At 44.0% G+C, this 20,632-nt stretch overlaps 1 protein-coding gene across 1 annotated transcript in view; it reads right to left on the bottom strand.

Moving 5' to 3' along the window:
- Positions 1-8,854: 8,854 nt before the first annotated feature.
- pgcp (Plasma glutamate carboxypeptidase) overlaps positions 8,855-20,632 on the bottom strand; it is a 33,288-nt gene continuing 21,510 nt past the window's right edge. The window contains exons 5-8 of the mRNA NM_001140442.1: positions 15,633-15,744; positions 13,458-13,549; positions 11,857-12,058; positions 8,855-9,395 (exon numbers count right to left, since the gene is read on the bottom strand). Coding sequence (NP_001133914.1) covers positions 9,235-9,395; positions 11,857-12,058; positions 13,458-13,549; positions 15,633-15,744 — 567 coding nt within the window. The 3' untranslated portion in view covers positions 8,855-9,234. The remainder of the gene's footprint in view (positions 9,396-11,856; positions 12,059-13,457; positions 13,550-15,632; positions 15,745-20,632) is intronic.

Genomic DNA, 20,632 nt, shown 5'->3' with positions numbered 1-20,632 from the left:
ACTATCCTACCGATCCTCGACTTCGGCGATGTCATTTACAAAATAGCCTCCAACACTCTACTCAGCAAACTGGATGCAGTCTATCACAGTGCCATCCGTTTTGTCAACAAAGCCCTATATACCACCCACCACTGCGACCTGTACACTCTCGTTGGTTGGCCCTCGCTTCATACTCGTCGCCAAACCCACTGGCTACAGGTCATCTACAAGTCTCTGCAAGGTAAAGCTCCACCTTATCTCAGCTCACTGGTCACGATAACAACACCCACCCGTAGCACGCACTCCAGCAGGTATATCTCACTGGTCATCACCAAAGCCAACACTGTCTTTGGCCGCCTTTCCTTCCAGTTCTCTGCTGCTAATGACTGGAACGAATTGCAAAAATCTCTGAAGTTAGAGACTTAAATCTCCCTCACTAACTTTAAGCATCAGCTATCTGAGCAGATTACCGATCGCTGCAATTTTACACAGCCCATCTGTAAGTAGTTTCTATATATATGTATGTATATATATATATATATATATATATATATATATATATATATATATATATATATATAGAGAGAGAGAGAGAGAGAGAGAGTAGAGAGTAATATACAAAATAGAGTAATATACAAATTATGTGCGTCCCAAATGGCACCATACTCCCTATATAGTGCATTACCTTTGACCAGAGCTCGATGGGCCCTATGGGCCCTGGTCTAAAGTAGTGCACTATAACAGGGAATAGGGTGCCATTTGGGACAGATCCATTGTGTTTCTACCGTTGACAGCAGCTAACACCAGTCGTTTATAAAGCAGTCTTATCTTTGCCCGGGGACTTCTGCTCTTACTTTGTCTCAGTGCTGCTGTGGTGTTTGTTTTCCCAGAGAAATGAAGAAGCAGTGTTTTTGCTAAACATATTGTATATTATCTCTGGGCCAACAGCACAGTAATGAGGCCAGCCTGCATCTAGCTCCCACATCATTGTGGCTTGTGAGGGTACTTGTGGGCTACATGCTGGAACTAGAATCTTGGGTAAATAAATGAAAATTCCATTATGAACATTCCATCTCAACCTCAGTCTCTCTGTTGGAAACACACAGAACCTCCACCATTTATATGATGCTATTGAATTCCAGAATGTGACCACAGATAATGTGACCACAGATAATATGACCACAGAAGCTCAATCAAGATAAATAGCATAACCCACTTCCCAAATTGAAAGGGCAATATTGTTCTGAAAAATTCAGCGTCAATTCTCTGATATATGACAAATAACATATACATTGCTACCTCCCCCCAAAAGAAAACCCCCCGCCTTTTGAACAAACAATGACTTTTACTGTTAAATGATATCTATGTACTAAAGGTGTTGGCTGAGATATTTGCTACAGCTCGAGTTAAACATCACTACTAGAGCAACATCTATTTAAGAGGTCAGCGACATAACATCAGTAAACATTATCAGACAGACAATGAGCCCAGACAGACAGTAATATCATCCTTTCAGTCTTGCTCAGGGTTGCATCAGAGCAGAGATCATTTTTATTTCTATGAATTATGCAAACCCTTTCAGACAGTTTCTTCCAAGGGATGTACGTAACATATACACAGACTGAACTGGTGCTATAATTAAAAGGAAGTGACTGTTAGACATGTCTGTCTGGTCTGTTTACATTGCAGACATATCAACAAGCCCCAACGTGTTATCCTAACTCTTGGTTTGTTTCATGTAAACACAAGGAAAAAAGACGTTGCCCTCATTTCATCATTATTCAGAGCCTTGAAAAGACAGTGGATAAAGAATTGTATTCATGTTCAATTATATATTGAGTTTCCTTTATCCTTTTAACATGTTCGTCTTCTGCTTAATGACCCGCGTGACAGAAAAATACATGAATTGGGGTCAATTGCATCTAAATTCCAGGCAATTTAGACATGGAGTTGCACTCAAAGGAAGTGGAAGTCCTATGTCCAATTCAACTGACAGGAATGGAATGGATCCCAGCTCTGACATCATTCCAACGGGCACAGGGAAAGTCCTCATGGATTGTTTGTTTTCTCACCCTCTCCTTGTGGGGTGGAAAATGCAACCTTTCTGAAACCACATGGCTATGCATGCCAGGGCTCAACAGGGCATCAGAGTAACACAATCTTTACCCCTGGCTCCAAGTGCCAGTTCTCCACTGAGTTTCTGTGTGTTTCCAGTGAGGGTCTGACATTGACTAATGTAGTGATTAAGAGGACAGAACTAGAACCTTTTCACAAGTAACATTTACATCCATTCACAGCCATTCCTCATTTAATTTCCTGCTCTTGATGGTTATTTTTTCTGGTCTTCACTGAGTCGGTCTGTGGGCCTGGAGTCTGGGTCCGTTCTCTGATATCTGGCGGTGCTCAGGGGAATTAGATGCAGCTTTAGGATCTTTACCAGCATCAGTCACTTCATTTCTGCAGTCCGACTGCTTTGTGCTTTCCTCTTTTGTTTTCCTTTCCTCTCTTCCTACCATGTCAAAACAGCAACGCTTTAGAGGCATTATCTGCAGGCCAGCGTCTCCTTTGTAAAGTGTTATTGTTAAACCCCCAAGTCATAACACTCTGGGGGAGGAAAGATAATCTGTCAGATGACTTCTGTAGTAGTTTTTGTGTGAGGTTCAACCTTCAAACTGACTGTTTGCTCCCTGTTCCAATACTTGTATTGTTGTGCAGTAAGTTCACTCATGTGGGACCAACTATTTCACAAAATCTGACTGGTTCTACATTTACAATGCTTTTATGACATCATTATTATTACTTTTCTCCCTAATTTCAATCTTGTCTCTTTACTGCAACTCCCCGACGGGCTCGGGAGAGGTGCAGGCGGAAACATGACCCGTCTAACTGCCATCCTTAACATCTCCACTGACACTGACCTAAACATACCGGAGGTGTTTCACTGTCTGTCTGCCCAATGATAATCCTGTCTAGACAATTCTACTCATTCCGCAAGCTGGTCTCCATTCCATCTACTAGAGGACTATCCATCTACATAACAATGCATTTAGGCTCTTAGTTCAACCAGTCCCCTACATATTCTGTTCTACCAGTTAATGGAGGGTGAGATTTAACCAGTCCTCTACATGTTCTGTTCTACCAGTTAATGGAGGGTGAGATTTAACCAGTCCTCTACATATTCTGTTCCACCAGTTAATGGAGGATGAGATTTAACCAGTCCCCTACATATTCTGTTCTACCAGTTAATGGAGGGTGAGATTTAACCAGTCCTCTACATATTCTGTTCCACCAGTTAATGGAGGGTGAGATTTAACCAGTCCTCTACATATTCTGTTCTACCAGTTAATGGAGGATGAGATTTAACCAGTCCTCTACATATTCTGTTCTACCAGTTAATGGAGGGTAAGATTTAACCAGTTCTTTAAATTGGGAATAGGGTCCCCTGTGGCTCAGTTGGTAGAGCATGGTGCTTGCAATGTCTGGGTTGTGGGTTAGATTACCACGGGGGACCAGTATGAAAAAGTTTGCACTCACTACTGTAAGTTGCTATGGATAAGAGCATCTACTAAAATGTACATTTGGTATGCCGTTTTCCTCATATACTGCAGAGCCCTGAGGCTGCTTTCACTACTTGTTGATTCTCTTCAGGTGGCTTCTATCCTATGTAGCTCTATTCAGATGCCTTCTGTCCTATGTAGCTCTCACCAGGTGCCTTCTGTCCTATGTAGCTCTATTCAGGTGCCTTCTGTCCTATGTAGCTCTATTCAGGTGGCTTCTATCCTATGTAGCTCTTTTCAGATGCCTTCTGTCCTATGTAGCTCTCACCAGGTGCCTTCTGTCCTATGTAGCTCTATTCAGGTGTCTTCTATCCTGCGTAGCTCTATTCAGGTGGCTTCTATCCTACGTAGCTCTATTCAGGTGGCTTCTATCCTATGTAGCTCTATTCAGATGCCTTCTGTCCTATGTAGCTCTCACCAGGTGCCTTCTGTCCTACATATCTCTCTTCAGGTGCCTTCTGTCCTACGTAGCTCTATTCAGGTGCCTTCTGTCCTATGTAGCTCTATTCAGGTGCCTTCTGTCCTATGTAGCTCTATTCAGGTGCCTTCTATCCTGCGTAGCTCTATTCAGGTGGCTTCTATCCTATGTAGCTCTCCGAGGCACATAATCTGGTGTGCAAAGGGTAAGGTATCAATATCTGAAGGTTAAATAGAGAGGGAGTACAAAACTCTACCCTGGATGAGAATAATGAAAGCTAAGCACTAGTATGTACTTGACTAGAGGCTATGTTCAGTTGGACAACAATACATTTTATTGTACATTCTTTTGTTTCTGGACAGGACAGATCAATTAAATATGATAATTAATGTTCTCATAAGATTCTAACAAATCCCCCTCCAATACTTGGGAAAGAACCCACTAGATCAGGGGCTTTCCCCCACATGGCTTTATTGCTGTGATTAATCAACAGGATGATCTGAAAGCCTTAGGGTATAACAGGAGACCTAGCCCTCTACTAACTAATACGTCAGGAGGCTTCTTCACCTCCTAGCTTCCCTATTACACAACATGGAAATGCAATGTTGTATTACCCAGAAGTACACAGTGTGTCTGTATACCAAATTGCACCTTATTCCCTATATAGTGCACTACTGTACTATATAGGGAATAGGATGCAGTTTGGGAATCAACCTGTCTGTGAGTCAGAGTGTGAGTGGGTCGCCTCTGTTTTCAAAATCACTCCCTCTGGTTGACTGACAAATCCTGACATCACTGGTGGTGCTGACATGCTCTAACTGGAGTAAAAGCTTCCAGCTGCTCTCCTCTCGCTAGGTCGACTCCAAATACCTTTCCCCTGACTAGTTAGGGAGATAAGCTTCCATGCCCGAAGCATGCTCAGTGTTTACGGCAGGGGTGTCAAACTCATGTTGCCCCGGGGGCCGCATTCGGTCTTCAACGAGGTCTGGAGGGCCGCACTGAACATGTGTTATACTTCCTCATTGTCACAATTTGCACAAAAACGTTTTTTCTTTTTGAATTTGCGATGCTCCCCGACTGTCTAGCTTCCATTTGGATGATTATCAGTGAGCTGGACACAGTCAAGATACTGTATATGAACATAGTGATTATCAGTGAGCTGGACAGTCAAGATACTGTATATGAATGTAGTGATTATTAGTGAGCTGAACACAGTCAAGATACTGTATATGAACATAGTGATTATTAGTGAGCTGAACACAGTCAAGATACTGTATATGAACATAGTGATTATTAGTGAGCTGAACACAGTCAAGATACTGTATGAATGTAGTGATTATCAGTGAGCTGGACACAGTCAAGATACTGTATATGAATGTAGTGATTATTAGTGAGCTGGACACAGTCAAGATACTGTATGAATGTAGTGATTATCAGTGAGCTGGACACAGTCAAGATACTGTATATGAATGTAGTGATTATCAGTGAGCTGGACACAGTCAAGATACTGTATGAATGTAGTGATTATCAGTGAGCTGGACACAGTCAAGATACTGTATGAATGTAGTGATTATCAGTGAGCTGGACACAGTCAAGATACTGTATGAATGTAGTGATTATCAGTGAGCTGGACACAGTCAAGATACTGTATGAATGTAGTGATTATCAGTGAGCTGGACACAGTCAAGATACTGTATGAATGTAGTGATTATCAGTGAGCTGGACACAGTCAAGATACTGTATATGAATGTAGTGATTATTAGTGAGCTGGACACAGAGGAGAGGAAGAGAGGAGGAGAGGAGAGGAGGAGAGGAGGAACAGTATGGGAGGTTGTGTTACTCTCTGAAGGGAACAAACACTGGTCTACTAGGCTGATACCACAGGATATTCTCCACATGAGAGGAACATTATAGTGCAGAGAGACAGCAAGACGCCACCAGACAACAACGACGTCTTGATATATTGCATGTGTAATGGCTAGAGAAAATTCCACTGATGAGTGTTTTGAAGTTGTCATAGAAATAAGACCTATTTTGATAGAAATTAAAAAGCACAATTTGTTGTTTAACTTAGCTCACCAGTGACATCAAATGCAATGTACAAGGTATCTATAAAGAGAGTAATACTGACCATTCTGCTACCCTGTGTGGACCAATAAAATACTGACAGAGACATGTTGAGTGACCTCCGTAGTATTAAGACATCAAACTGAAGCCATATCATTTCCCCTGGGTCATAGTCTTCACTATAAGATGGTGATCTTGTAAAGTCATTTGCTGTGTCTGTAGCAGGAAGTGGTGTACCATTGAGGAATGGGAGTCCCATCACAGCTGGCTATCCTCTCCTATCTAGAACAGATCCATCAGCGGGCTCAACGTTAGGAGCACACTGTAGGGCTCTCCCAGCACGACGCCTCAAACATTCCCCATACTCATTAAAAAGTCCTATTTGATGCCTGGCGGTTATGTGACTTGAAGAGAAAAAGAGGAGAGAGAGAGGTCTGGTACCAATGCTAACCAGGCTTGGCCCAGCTGGGGACACTGACCAAAGTAAAAATGTTAACACACACCGTATACAAACAGAACTATATAAATACATCTGTCTCCATCTCCTACATGGATTGATGGACTAAAAGGAATGAATTGCCCCCTGACATCTATAATAGTCTGGTCTGGTGAGAGGAGAGACATCTATAATAGTCTGGTCTGGTGAGAGGAGAGACATCTATAATAGTCTGGTCTGGTGAGAGGAGAGACATCTATAATATTCTGGTCTGGTGAGAGGAGAGACATCTATAATAGTCTGGTTGCCCCACAAATCACCCTGATAAGGAAATCAGCCAATTGAAATAAATGAATTAGGCCCTAATCTATGGATTTCACATGACTGGGAATACAGATATGCATTTGTTGGGCAGATATTTTTTTTTAAAGTGGATCAGAAAACCAGCCAGCATCTGGTGTGACCACCATTTGCCTCATGCAGCACGACATCTTCTTTACATAGAGTTGATCAGGCTGTTGATTGTGGCCTGTGGAATGTTGTCCCACTCCTCTTCAATATCTGTGTGGAGTTGGTGGATATTGGCGGATACTGGAACACGCTGTCTGTCGAACACGTCGGTCCAGAGAATCCCAAATATGCTCAATGGGTGACATGTCTGGTGAGTATGCAGGCCATGGAAGAACTAGGACATTTTCTGCTTCCAGGAATTGTGTACAGATCCTTGCGACATGGGGTGGTGCATTATCATGCAGAAACGTGATGGCAGAGGATGAATTATACGACAATGGCCCTCAGGATCTCATCACAGGATCTGTGTGCATTCAAATTGCCATCGATAAAATGCATAAGTTCGTTATCCATAGCTTATGCCTGCCCATACCATAACCCCACATACACAACGGGGCACTCTGTTCACAAACCGCTCGCTCACACAACACCATATACACCATCTTCCCGGTACAGTTGAAACCGGTATTCATCTGTGAAGAGCACACTTCTCCAGCGTGCCAGTGGCCATCAAAGGTGAGCATTTACCCACCGAAGTCAGTTACTATTTATTGCCTAACCTCTCTTAGCCTACCTCATTTGCACATGCTGTGTTGGTAGAGCATGGTGTGTGCAACGCCAGGGTTGTGGGTTCGATTCCCACGGGGGGCCAGTACAAAAAAAAAATGCATGAAATGAAATGTATGCATTCATTAAAGTAAGTCGCTCTGGATAAGAGTGTCTGTCTGCTAAATGACTAAAATGTAAAATGTAAATGTAAATGTATATAGATTTTCCACTGTATTATTGATTGTATGTTTGTTTATTCCATGTGTAACTCTGTGTTGTTGTATGTGTCGAACTACTTTGCTTTATCTTGGCCAGGTCACAGTTGCAAATGAGAACTTGTTCTCAACTTGCCTACCTGGTTAATTAAAGGTGAAATAAAAATAAATAAAAACGACTCCGAACTGCAGTCAGGTCAAGACCGTGGGGGGGAACGAGCACGCAGATGAGCTTCCCTGAGACGGTTTCTGACAGTTTGTGCAGAAACTCTTCGGTTGTGCAAACAGTTTCATCAGCTGTCCGGGTGGCTGGTCTCAGACGATCCCGCAGGTGAAGAAGCCGGGTGTGGAGGCTCCTGGGTTGGCGTGGTTACATATGGTCTGCGGTTGTGAGGCCGGTTGGAGACTGCCAAAATCTCTAAGATGACAACAGAGGCAGCTTATGGTAGAGAAATAAAGATGACATTCTCTGGCAACAGCTCTGGTCGACATTCCTGCAGTCAGCATGCCAATTGCACACTCCCTCAAAACTTGAGACATCTGTGACATTGTGTTGTGTGACAAAACAGCACATTTTAGAGTGGCCTTTTACTGTCCCCAGCACAAGGTGCACCTGTGTAATGATCATGCTGTTTAATCAGCTTCTTGATATGCCATACCTGTCAGGTGGATGGATTTTCTTGGCAAAGGAGAAATGTTCACTAAAAGGGTTGTAAACAAATTTGTGCACAAATATGAGAAGCTTTTTGTGTGTATGGTACAATTCAGGGATCTTTTATTTCAGCTCATGAAACATGGGACCAAGACTTTACATGTTTATATTTTTGTTCAGTATAGAATAGCCCAGTCTGGTAAGAAGAGGGAAGTCATAAAGATATCGCCTTGTAAACCAGGTTTATCCAGTCTGGCACCAGACCTCCATCACTTCCTGTGTCTAAACTTCCCAAGCACGGAAAAAACTAAGTGCCTGACCAGCACACGAATGTTGAATTTCCAAATTGGTCAAAATTAGGTTAAGGTTAGGTTAAAGGTCAAGTTTTAGATTTGGTCTAATTGGGCTGTTTTCCAGGAAAGTCCCCCTTAGTCTCTTCCATCTATGAATGAGGCAGTCAAAATACACATGTACCATGGTCTAAGAAATGCACAGCTTTATTGGCAGATTAGATATGACAGTCAACATGAAACATGCAGTACATATGCGTTCATTATTAAAAAAAATAAAGACTGCAAATATGCCATAAACACTTAATTCCATTTTGTACATTGTGTGATTTATACACACAATTCTTCTTTAGCCACTTAACCAGTCTGGGGTATAATTTCACAGAGAGGTTACTGCAGGAAGCCCTTCTGGAGGACAAACAACATAAAAACATACAATCACTCAAAAAGAAATGCTCAGTTAAGCATTTTTAATGGCACCATATTCCCTATAGTGCATTCTTCTCCCAAAACTATACAGGGGATAGGGTGCCGTTTGGGATGCAGGACAGTCCTAGTGGACTACCTGGGCAGCATCTCCTCCAGGTCAGCCACTACGTAGGCCACCACCGCCCACAGGGCCGAACACAGGTTCATTTCTATGGGGCTCTGAACAGACATGGTGTCCCCGTTGGTGTGGTGGAACCAGAAGTATCTACTGTCTGCAACGTGCAGGCTGGCTCCTGGAGGACAGACAGAACAAAACCGGTAAGGAGTCACTTACATCAATGATGGTTGGTTGGTTGGTTGGTTGGTTGGTTTGTTTGTGTGTCTCTGAGTCCTTGAACGTACCATTATGACTGATTAAATGTGCAGTGCATACTACTGTATTCTAACTTCTAAAGAGACAATGAGATTCTAATCAAATCACATTCTCACCATGATCACTGTTGACAAAGCTAAACCCAGAGTTCATTACAAACCCATTATGTTATGCTTTCCCATTTCTTTTGCAAGTGAATGTAAGTATGAGCAGGGGGAACCAGAGCAGTAGAAGTGCATCTGGTAGCAGTTAGCGTTTAGCTTGGCAATCCGGTCCCTGTACAGTTTCCATTTGGAAACAGCACGATGCAGCAGCCCTTCCTGACACTAACATTCCCAAGGTACTGCTAGGAAGAAATCTAATGTTCTGTTAAACATCTAGCTTTCTGTCTTGTATTCTACCTGATAGAGAGACTGTTAAACATCTAGCCTTCTGTCTTGTATTCTACCTGATAGAGAGACTGTTAAACATCTAGCCTTCTGTCTTGTATTCTACCTGATAGAGAGACTGTTAAACATCTAGCTTTCTGTCTTGTATTCTACCTGACAGAGATCCTGTTATGTCCTTTCCCCTTTATGTTGATTTGTAAGGACAATCCAGAAGTGAAATAGGGAGACAATGCTAGGAGACTGGCTCTGGTGGTACTGATGTGTGAAGCAACTGTAGTCTCAACCATGTTCACAAATCCACTGTAACAGAGAGAAAAAGCAACAACATTTTCACTCTGGAAAAATGAAGGAATGTGTGTAGTGAAAGGTCATTGGATGGAGCTGCATTACATTTAGTGTGAATCCCAAATGACACCCTATTCCCTACATAGTGTACTACTTTTGACCAGAGACCTATGGGTCCTGTTCAAAAGTAGTGCACTATATGTGGAATAGGGGGCCATTTGGGACGAACTCATAGACTTCTTGCCATTTTGTGAAATGAGAGTGAGGTGTTTGGACAGCTGGTCTGGTGATTCATTTGTTTAACATTGTGGCTTGATGAACCCTCACAATGAACAGCCCCTCTCTTGGTTACACCATTCATCCACCCAGAATAGTTACTTTTCCACTGAGATAAGGTGATGTCATTCCTGAAACAGTTCCTTTACAGTTGAAGGCTGATCTGTTAGAACAAGTCTTTATACAGGTGTGGTTACACTGTGTCTGGGTAAGGCTGAGGACAGTCACTTGTCTATTAGCTGGACTGATGGAGGGAGAAGTGGACTCATCAACATTAGATTACTGTAGAGGTCTGGGCCTGTGGTCATAAAGCGTCTCAGCGAACGATATGAGTGCTGATCTAGAATCAGTTTTGTCTTTTCGATCATAATGAATACAATTATATGGATGGGACGGTGAGGGACCTGATCCTAGATCAGCACATCTAGCCTACTCTGAGACACTTTATGAATTCTAAAACATCCTCTCCCTCTACTGGTTCCTAATGAGCTTCATTGTTTATCTCCACCTCAGCTTTAAGGGATCCCAAAACAACTGTGCTGGATGAAACCCATGTTAATGAAGTAGGTTAGAGTTAACACATGTTGGTAGGCTGAGGCCATCTCTCTCTCTCTCACACACCCTTTATTTAGTCTACAGACAAGTTTCTGCTGTCATAGCAAATATCAGCACAACAAATACGGTAGTGGGGATGTGTTTCATAATACACTTCCTCTTCCCTGTCATACCAAATGATTTGGTTGCCTACATACTGTAGCAACGCTAGTTATTTTTAAATCGGAGTACAGGGTATATTTCACTTCTATATAAACGTTATTTGAGAAACTGATCAATTCCACAAAAATGACCACAGAGACAATGTGGAACTGAATGTTCAATTGGTCTAGAAAAAATGTGCTACTTCCTCTTTAAAAAGGTCAAAAGCACTTCTGCAGAAGGGGAACATGGCTTGTTAATTTGACAAAGGTCAAAGAGAGTCAAGTAGACTCTCTTTGGTCAACAAGAGTCAAGTAGACTACAAGGAAGCCTCCTCAGCTTATCTCCCAGACAGACACAAACAAAAAAGGTAGTCTACACACCTGGCTCCTACTGACTCAGACAGACAACAGAAGAGCCTACACACCTGGCTCCTACTGACTCAGACAGACAACAGAAGAGTCTACACACCTGGCTCCTACTGACTCAGACAGACAACAGAAGAGTCTACACACCTGGCTCCTACTGACTCAGACAGACAACAGAAGAGTCTACACACCTGGCTCCTACTGACTCAGACAGACAACAGAAGAGTCTACACACCTGGCTCCTACTGACTCAGACAGACAACAGAAGAGTCTACACACCTGGCTCCTACTGACTCAGACAGACAACAGAAGAGTCTACACACCTGGCTCCTACTGACTCAGACAGACAACAGAAGAGTCTACACACCTGGCACGCCGGCATCCATCCACATCTCTATATCAACTCCCTCTCCGTGTTGCTCCAGGGTGGTGGTGTTGATGGGCTTCAGTAGCTTCATCACCTCAGCCATGACAGCCCGGGCCTGGGCTGAGCCTGTGAACTGCAGCCCCAAGGGGCTGAAGGTACCCAGGTCAGACTCCATCACTAGGTTAAAGTTAGAGATGTTCACCTGGGGGACAGCAGAACAGGTATACAATCGTAAATAATCATTGATTGGATTTGTATTGTGCTTTTCCAGTGCTGAAAGCACTTTATATTGTATAACTTTTGTAATTTTGCTGGACCCCAGGAAGAATAGCTGCTGCCTTGGTAGGAACTAATGGGGATCCATAATTAATACAAATATATAGTAAGGTGGGAAACTCCCCTCTTCAACCACAAATGTGTAGCACTCTTGGGTGATGCACGACAAACATTTTGTGCCAGAACGCACACCACACGCCCAACACACAGAGAAATACATTTGTACATTCATCTCTCCTGGCTGTTGATTTATTTGGCCAGCGTTTGAGCTAAAATGCTTTACCAGGATGTGAGAGAAGTAGGGGGAAAAGACCATCACCCCCCATTCAGACACTAGCGGACAAATACGCTTCTGCAAGGGAGAGCGCATAGAATGTCCCACAAAGTGGAATAGAAACATCAACTCCATGATAGTCAATGCAGTCAATGCAATCCTCTTTGATAAACACGACTGGGAACGTTTGCTGCAAAAGTCTGAATACAGGGCCAGCTGGACTGGATCTAAGACAGTGGTATTCAAAGTCGGGGGAGCGGAAACAAACATTTAAAGAACAGATTGTAGGGGACAATATACAAACATTTTTGAGAAAGATAATTAGATAAATAAAATGTTATTGCGTAAATGTAACCTCTGGCCATTCTGATTGCGTTCACATTAGAAGGCACAGAAACCACCACGCTCCCAGAATGCTGCTATTCAGTTACAGTGTGGTCTCGGCTCCATTCTGACTTACACAATCTGTGCAGTGCCCTACATCCCAGTGGCTCTCCTTCAGTAGATCTGACAACAGTTTACATTTCTGTGTACCGCTCCGAATGAAGCCAGTTTCTACCACATGTTGACTGGCAAAGAACAAGCTGATGTAGATGAAAAGCCATCAGCTATTGATAATAAAATGCTATTACTGGTACGCACACAATCTGAAGGAGACTGGAACCAACGATTGAAAATGTAAGAATGACCACATAATAGTTGTGCTGTTTCAATGGTTTGTATGACATCCTCTACCCCTCTACCCAGTGGACCCCTGTGTGTGTAAGAATCTAAAGCTGAGAGAAGAGTCTTAAATCTAGCCAAAAAAGGAGCTTATAGGACATTTCTAGTCAACTCCGACCCTGCGAGATCCGCAGCCTGCTCATTTGCAGGTCTAAATCAGTCCCTGATTAGAGGCGAACGATGAAACAAAGCAGTGGAACTGGCTTTCAGGTCCAGAGTTGAGATTGAGGGCTATAGGATGTACTGTATGATAGGAGGATAATGGTGAAAGTGGACAAGTTAAATCGGCAGTAAAAAGCCAACAAGATGCACCATGGTAGAAAGGTACCTTGTGAAGCTGGAAGTACTGTTGCGCTCCAACCCCTCCCTGCTCCTCTGCAGACCACAGCACTGTCCGGAGGGTTCTTCTGGGACGCAGACCTGGACACACAATCACAATTCATACATGGGCCACAACCATTTCAACAAAGTAGCAAAACAAAAAGATCTTTACAACAAATGGATTCCCTTTTCCTCACCAACCCTTGGGCTGTTTAATATTCCATATATTCAGCAGAACATTCCTATTCACCAGACTCTAGTCAATATTTCCTACATTTACTGCAATGATGAGCCCCATTCATTGAGAAGACTTCCAGAGACAACTTATCTGATTCGGGTTTCAGCCTGTGTGTTATTCTAGAAGTGACCCCCCCCCCCCCCCACGGCTACTACTTTAAGTGGGCTACAAAGGACAGCAGGCCACTCCCTTCCTATAGAGGTTCTCTAATATGACTCTGTAGCCTACACCCTCATCTGACATCAGTGCCATGTCTAGGGTTGAGGCCCAAATGGCAACCTATTCTCTATTTAGTGCACTACTGTTGGGCCCTGGTGAACAGTACTAGAATATTTAGGGAATAGGGTGCCATTTGGGACGTAGCTGAACAAAGCCCAAGGGACCAATTATTGCTCCGTGGCTTCATCTTGACTAAAAGTTTCATTGATGATAGGTCCACTACTTTAATAGTGGGCAAAGCTGAGCATATTTCAGCCAAGTACTTTACTATGCATCCATCCATCCGCAAGAATGAACAATAAAGCAGCGACTGGTTATTATTGTCTAGACATTAAAATGTCTTCACATATTCAATGGGAATGACATACTTTCCATTGCAACATTAGTGGAAAAAGGAAAGATTCTCTCAAGTCAACGTTAAGGCTTTCAGTCAGAGAGCACAAACAGCTCGGTGGTCTACTTTACATGTCTAATTACACTTCATGTGGAAAAAGTAATACTTTATTAAGTGAACAATGACCAGAAAAAGAATGAAGTAAGCCATGCTAATTGCTATATTTGATGAGTCAGCAGACCGCAGTTTAAATGCATTTTCAAGTGCGCGTCACCAAGAGTGCTGATCTAGGATCAGGTCTCTCCTGTCCATGTTATCTTATTCTTAGTGATGTAAAAGGCTAAACTGATTGATCGCAAATCAGCACTCCTACTCTGAGACGCTTGATACATACGGCCCCATGCCAATAGACTCGATACAAAACACAAAACTTTTTTGGAGGCTCATGTCAATAAGAGCTTCAGAGATAGTGGATTATGTTCCAGATACATAGTCTAGATCCTAAATGGCACCCTCTTTCCTATATAGTGGACTGCTTTTGACTAGGGGCCCTGGTCAAACGTAGTTAGTATAAGTAGGGAATAGGGTGCCATTTGGGACAAAGAGGGTGTGAGCTGAGAACAGTAGGATCTCCCAGGTTCTGGTTCTTACCCAGGTCTTTAAGCAGAGACTCCCAGGTTCTGACCCAGATCTTTAGACAGAGACAGGGCCTCCCCGGTTCTGGTTCTGACCTAGGTCTTTAAGCAGAGACAGGGTCTCCCAGATTCTGACCCAGGTCTTTAAGCACAGACAGAGTCTCCCAGGCTCTGGTGTTGACCTAGGTCTTTAAGCAGAGAAAGGAACTCCCAGTTTCTGGTTCTGACCCAGGTCTTTAAACAGAGACAGGGCCTCCCAGGTTCTTACCCAGGTCTTTAAGCAGAGACAAGGCCTCCCAGGTTCTTACCCAGGTCTTTAAACAGAGACAGGGTTCTCCCAGGTTCTTACCCAGGTCTTTAAAACAGAGACAGGGCCTCCCAGGTTCTTACCCAGGTCTTTAAGCAGAGACAAGGCCTCCCAGGTTCTTACCCAGGTCTTTAAGCAGAGACAGGGTTCTCCCAGGTTCTTACCCAGGTCTTTAAACAGAGACAGGGTTCTCCCAGGTTCTTACCCAGGTCTTTAAGCAGAGACAGGGTTCTCCCAGGTTCTTACCCAGGTCTTTAAACAGAGACAGGGTTCTCCCAGGTTCTTACCCAGGTCTTTAAGCAGAGACAGGGTTCTCCCAGGTTCTTACCCAGGTCTTTAAACAGAGACAGGGTTCTCCCAGGTTCTTACCCAGGTCTTTAAGCAGAGACAGGGCCTCCCAGGTTCTTACCCAGGTCTTTAAGCAGAGACAAGGCCTCCCAGGTTCTTACCCAGGTCTTTAAGCAGAGACAAGGCCTCCCAGGAGATGAGCGCTCCACCACCATCATCCATGGCCCCCTGGCCCACATCCCAGCTGTCCAGATGACCACTGAGCAGCACCACCTGAAGGGGGGGGGGGGGAATGACAAAATCGATAGTTACATATCGGCATATTTTTTATGCTATATCGTATCGACAATATTATTTTTGCTCTAGTTGGCGGTACCTGCACCAAAAGCTATTTTTCCTTCATAGCTTGTTCTCCACCTTCTTTTTAAATAGGGAGCCAATTTGTTTTCAGCACTTTTATTTTCATGACTGATCAAAACTTGTTTTCTCATAGCTCTCTCTTGTCCCTCAGCAGCAGACATACAGTATGGTGAGCAATATGTCTGGAACATCGAATCACAATAAAATCACAGTATCGAATCGCAATACATATAGAACCGCAACACGTATCGTATTGGCACCTAAGTATGGTGATAATATCGTATCGTGAGGTCCCTGGCAATTCCCAGCCCTAGCTGAGATCACTACTAAGTTACATGGATGATCAATACAATCATTCATTATAGTGTAGGTCAGACAGAGGTTTGGTTTCAAAGCAAGAGTGATGAACCGGAAAGTCCAGGTTTCACCCTCGGTTCTCTTGGACAACAATGTACTGTAGCCAATAGCTACGGAGGGGTCAACAACCAGTAGGATCCTACTAATGATAAAATGTCAAAGGAGGATGCCAAAGGTGTTAAAACAAAAAACACCGTAGCACCACGTGAATGAGGGCTAGCAGACCTGGGCTCTGTAATACGTTACATACTGGAGATCAGTACAGTCATTATAGGCCACAGGTTTCAAAGGAAGAATGGTGAACCGGACATTCCAAGCTAAAGAATGCAATATTTCACCCGTGGCTGTCTGGTACTACAATGTAGTGTAGCTGCATAGGGGTTCAACAGTCAGCATCCTACTCAGTGTGCATCCCAAATGATACCCTATTCCCTACAGTATCTAGTGCCCTTCTTTTCCCCAGAGCTTTATGGGATATCAAATCAAATGTTATTGGTCACATACACATGTTTAGCAGATGTTATTGCGGGTGTAGTGAAATGTGTAGCGAAATATAGTCAAATGTCTAAGAAGAACGTCAAAGGCGTTCACAACATAGAAACAAAAAAGTCTGATGAAAAAAAATTCTTCACTTCACAATGGTCAGAAGGAAAATTAAGTTTGAGAACAAACTTTTCCAGATGTTGGCTGTCGTCGGTAGACATGGGAGTGTGCCATACAGAGAGGGAGGAGGGGGGCCAATGGGGGTGAGCTTTATGTGTAGACGCTGAAAATAAACCAAACTACCCCCCATCACTCAGTGTGTGCCATGTGTTAAAAATATCTCCTTCTTCCACGAAGAGGACTTCAAGTCTTCAACCCGTCTCTTGTCCAAGAGACAACACAGGAGTATGCAGAGTCATTGGTATGGATTTTGGTGGGAATATACTGTAGACTCACCGATCGTGGCTAAAAATAACCAGAATGACATGATTCAACAGCTACCACTACTATACTGCTGCTACTACCACTACTATACTGCTGCTACTACCATTTTTTACATTTTTACATTTTAGTCATTTAGCAGACGCTCTTATCCAGAGCGACTTACAGTAGCGAATACATACATTTCATTTTCATTCCATGCATTTTTTAGAATTGTTTTTCTTTTTTTTCTGCACTGGCCCCCCCCGTGGGAATCGAATCCACAACCCTGGTGTTGCAAACACCATGCTCTACCAACTGAGCCACAGGGAAGGCACTACTATACTGCTGCTACTACTACCACCGCTACTGCCACTACTACTTTACTGCTGCTACTACTACTGCCACTATACTACTGCTACTACCGCCACTATACTGCTACTACTACCACTACTATACTGCTGCTACTGCTACTACCACTACTGCCACTACTACTTTACTGCTGCTACTACTACTGCTACTATACTACTGCTACTACCGCCACTATACTGCTACTACTACCACTACTATACTACTACCACTACTATACTGCTGCTACTGCCACTACCGCCACTACTATACTGCTGCTACTACCACTACTATACTACTGCTACTACCGCCACTATACTGCTACTACTACCACTACTTTACTGCTGCTACTACTACTGCTACTGCCACTATACTACTGCTACTACCGCCACTATACTGCTGCTACTACCACTACTATACTGCTGCTACTACCGCCACTATACTGCTGCTACTACCGCCACTATACTGCTAATACTACCACTACTTTACTGCTGCTACTGCCACTATACTACTGCTACTACCGCCACTATACTGCTACTACTACCACTACTATACTGCTGCTACTACCACTACTATACTGCTGCTACTACCACTACTATACTGCTGCTACTACCACTACTATACTGCTGCTACTGCTACTACCACTACCGCCATTATAATACTGCTGCTACTACTACTACCGCTACTATACTGCTGCTACTACCGCCATTATACTGCTGCCACTACCACTACTATACTGCTGCTACTGCCACTACTATACTGCTGCTACTGCCACTACTATACTGCTGCTACTGCCACTACTATACTGCTGCTACTGCCACTACTATACTGCTGCTACTGCCACTACTATACTGCTGCTACTGCCACTACTATACTGCTGCTACTGCCACTACTATACTGCTGCTACTGCCACTACTGCTACTGCCGCTACCGCCACTACCGCCACTACTGCTACTGCCGCTACCGCCACTACTATACTGCTGATACTGCCACTACCACTACCGCTACTGCCACTATACTGCCGCTACTGCCACAACTACTATACTGCTGTTACTATACTGCCACTACTAAACTGCTGCTACTACCACTACTACTATACTACTGCTACTACTATACTGTTGCTACCGCTACTGCCGCCACTCCCACTACTGCTGCTACTGCTACTACCACTGCTGCTATACTACTATACTGCTACTACCACTGCTGCTATACTGCTGCCACTACTATACTGCGGCTACTGCCGCTACTATACTGCTGCTACTGTCGCTACTACTGCAACTGCCACTACTACCGCTACTGCCACTACTATACTGCTGCTACTGCCACTACTATACTGCTGCTACTGCCACTACCACACTGCTGCTACTGCCGCTACCACACTGCTGCTATTGTCGCTACTACTGCTACTACCACTACTATACTGCTGCTACTGCCACTACTACTACTACTACTATACTGCTGCTACTGCCACTACTACTATACTGCTGTTACTATACTGCCTCTACTACACTGCCACTATACTGCTGCTACTACCGCTACTGCTACTACTGCTACTACTACTACTATACTGTTGCTACCGCTACTGCCACTACTATACTGCTACTACCACTACTACTGCTGCTACTGCCACTACTATACTGCTACTACCACTACTACTGTTGCTACTACTGCTGCTACTGCCACTACTATACTGCTACTGCCACTACTATAGTGCTGCTACTGCCACTACTATACTGCTACTGCTACTACTATACTGCTGCCACTACTATCACTACTGCCACTACTATACTGCTGCTATTGTCGCTACTACTGCTACCACTACTATACTGCTGCAAGTACTGCTACTACTGCTATTGCTACTACTCCTGCTATTGCTACTACTCCTGCTATTGCTGCCATTGAAACACCCAATCAGTATTTCTACCTTTCACATGAGAAAATAAATTAGTGCCCGAAAAGAGGGAGGAGAAAGAGGAGGTTTTGATAAATTACAGAGGAAATAACCTCCTTGTGTGCAACATATCTTCCAATGTCCAGGAATTAGCCTTGGTTTCCTACACCTAAGAAAATAAGAATCCTGTGACCGCTTTCTTCTTCTGTTTATTCTGTATTATTCAGGAACAAAGACTCAGGTATAGTTGCTGTGGCAACAGAGAACAAAGGTTACTTGATCCTGAGCACTGTGGGAACTCTGATGTTCTTTAAGGTTTGTTTGAGCAGAGATGATTTTGATGAAAACATATTCAGGATACCAAGCAGAGAAACTAAGCAAAGTAAAATTAAACTTAAACATGATGTCACTCTTCAGGCAACTTTTATCGCAGACTTATTTGCCGATGTCAGGTAACTTGATATCTAATCTATACTATGAGTCTGGGAATCTGGCCTTATGAACCATATAGGAGTAAGCAAGACAACAGTAGCCTATATGACATTTGTAGCAGAAGAGCATCATCTTAAGGCTCGGACACACCGGTAACATTTGCCAGCCCAGAGTACTTAGCAGCTCTGAACAGTGTGCTGGCCATAATTTGCAATCCAATTCTTAGGTGGTCCCTAAAACACACCGCGCCGAACGGCAGACAGACAGCAGCTGGTGGTCCCTAAAAACACCGCACTGAACGGCAGTCATACATCCAGCAGCGGGTGGTCCCTAAAACACACCGCACCGAACGGCAGTCAGACAGCAGCGGGTGGTCCCTAAAACACACCGCACCGAACGGCAGACAGACAGCAGCGGGTGGTCCCTAAAACACACCGCACCGAACGGCAGACAGACAGCAGCGGGTGGTCCCTAAAACACAGCGCACCGAACGGCAGTCTGACAGCAGCGGGTGGTCCCTAAAACACACCGCACCAAACGGCAGTCAGACAGCAGCTGGTGGTCCCTAAAACACACCGCACCGAACGGTAGACATCCAGCAGCGGGTGGTCCCTAAAACACACCGCACCGAACGGTAGACATCCAGCAGCGGGTGGTCCCTAAAACACAGCGCACCGAACGGCAGACAGCAGCTGGTGGTCCCTAAAACACACCGCACCGAACGGCAGACAGACAGCAGCTGGTGGTCCCTAAAACACACCGCACCGAACGGCAGACAGACAGCAGCGGGTGGTCCCTAAAACACAGCGCGCCGAACGGCAGACATCCAGCAGCTGGTGGTCCCTAACACACCGCGCCAAACATCCAGCA

This window comes from Salmo salar, chromosome ssa02 (genome assembly GCF_905237065.1).
Source record: "Salmo salar chromosome ssa02, Ssal_v3.1, whole genome shotgun sequence".
NCBI lineage: Eukaryota > Metazoa > Chordata > Actinopteri > Salmoniformes > Salmonidae > Salmo > Salmo salar.
Note: the sequence above shows the minus strand (reverse complement) of the source record. Positions and strands in the feature narration are given on the sequence as shown.